General features: G+C 42.0%; 1 protein-coding gene across 1 annotated transcript in view; it reads right to left on the bottom strand.

The window, feature by feature from the left end:
• The window catches only part of GRIA2 (glutamate ionotropic receptor AMPA type subunit 2), a 76,273-nt gene extending 74,796 nt beyond the window's left edge, over window positions 1-1,477 (bottom strand). Inside the window, exon 1 of the mRNA XM_019615095.1 lies at window positions 1,381-1,477. Coding sequence (XP_019470640.1) covers window positions 1,381-1,477 — 97 coding nt within the window. The remainder of the gene's footprint in view (window positions 1-1,380) is intronic.
• Between the last annotated feature and the right edge of the window lie 70 nt (window positions 1,478-1,547).

Genomic DNA, 1,547 nt, shown 5'->3' with positions numbered 1-1,547 from the left:
CTCCAGACCTGGACACAGTGCTGCAGATGGGGCCTCACAAGAGCAGAGCAGAGAGGGACAATCACCTTCCTGTCCCTGCTGGCCACCCCTCTTCTGATGGAGCCCAGGATACCATCTGCCTTCAGAGCTGCAAGCGCACACTGCTGGCTCATGTTAAGCTTTTCATCCACCAGGACCCCCCCAGGTCCTTCTCTACAGGGCTGCTCTCAAGGACTGCTCCTTCCAATCTGCATGGATGCTTGGGATTCCTCTGGCCCAAGTGCCAAAGCACATTCCTGTATAATATAAAGCCAGAAAGATGGGCACAGAAAACCACAACTCTGTGCACCAGAAAATGGAAACTAAGGCTAGCAGTCACAACACTTGTTGAACTAATGTATTGATGAGCCCATAAAGATCCAGAAACAACTCTGTACAGAAAACAAAAATCCTACAATGAAGCAAGCCACTGTTAGCATTTCTAGGACAAAACCGGAAGGAAAAGCAGATGTGTAATGACAATGAGGCACTTCAACATAGTGGCGTATAGTGGAAGTCTGTATTTATTTGGAATGACTAAGTCATGATTTAATATAAGCCACACTTTCAACTACAAACACCAACTAATTACAACAGTACTAAGCAGTCTACAAAACCATCAGAGTTTCTGAAAGTTGTTTGGGTGTTTATGAACATATTGTTTCCTCATGAGATCAAGGAAATGATTCAGATTGCCAAGTACATGTACCATGCACTGAAGTATCCTCATAGATTGCCAGATATGCCACAGGACTATCTATCTAGTTCTTACGTGTAATGAAATTATATAACAGTGTTTCCAGGTGTTCATTTATAATGGCTTGAAATGCTTTAAGCTGTATCTGTATGTATGTATCTGGCTAATCAACACTTGTCGACGGAGCAATTATTTAAACCAGCATATACATAAAAACAGAATTTTTCTGAGTTTTGTTTTCCTTTGTGCTTGATCATAATAAGAACAGAGAGCAAGAAATCGTCCTCATGCTTTCAAAATCCAGAAGTTACTTTTACCCCTTTCTGCATAAGGACAGAAGTGAAATTATTAAGTTTTTTTTTTTTCTTTTTCCTGCACTAGAAAAATAATAGAAGCAGGAAAAAGGCAGAAAAGTAAAAAAAAAAACAACAACAGAGACTATGCCAAACTAAAACAGCCTGGCATTCAGCTACATGAAAGGCAAAGAGTGAAATTCAGGCCCTGCTACGGATAGGATATGAAAAAAAGGGTTAAATCCAAGGCAGTTCTCCTTGCCACCAACTGTGATTCTGTTGTGGATCAAGGCTGCTCCTGCTACAAGTGACACTGCTGTAACTTATGTAAGTAGGAGCTTGGGGTACACACTAGCTAAGCAAATTGCTTACCCTGTTTTTCAGATACAGCCAGGACACACTCTTTGATAGCACGTCTGCACAAGGCACAACCGTGCAGGAAAGGTTTGCTGCCTGCAGGTCCCCACATCCATGCCAAGAACCCCTGGGAAGCTGTACTAGCAAAGTGGTTTCGAATTTGCTACACTCATATGAGCAAA

This window comes from Meleagris gallopavo, chromosome 4, assembly GCF_000146605.3.
Source record: "Meleagris gallopavo isolate NT-WF06-2002-E0010 breed Aviagen turkey brand Nicholas breeding stock chromosome 4, Turkey_5.1, whole genome shotgun sequence".
Classification (NCBI taxonomy): domain Eukaryota; kingdom Metazoa; phylum Chordata; class Aves; order Galliformes; family Phasianidae; genus Meleagris; species Meleagris gallopavo.
Note: the sequence above shows the minus strand (reverse complement) of the source record. Positions and strands in the feature narration are given on the sequence as shown.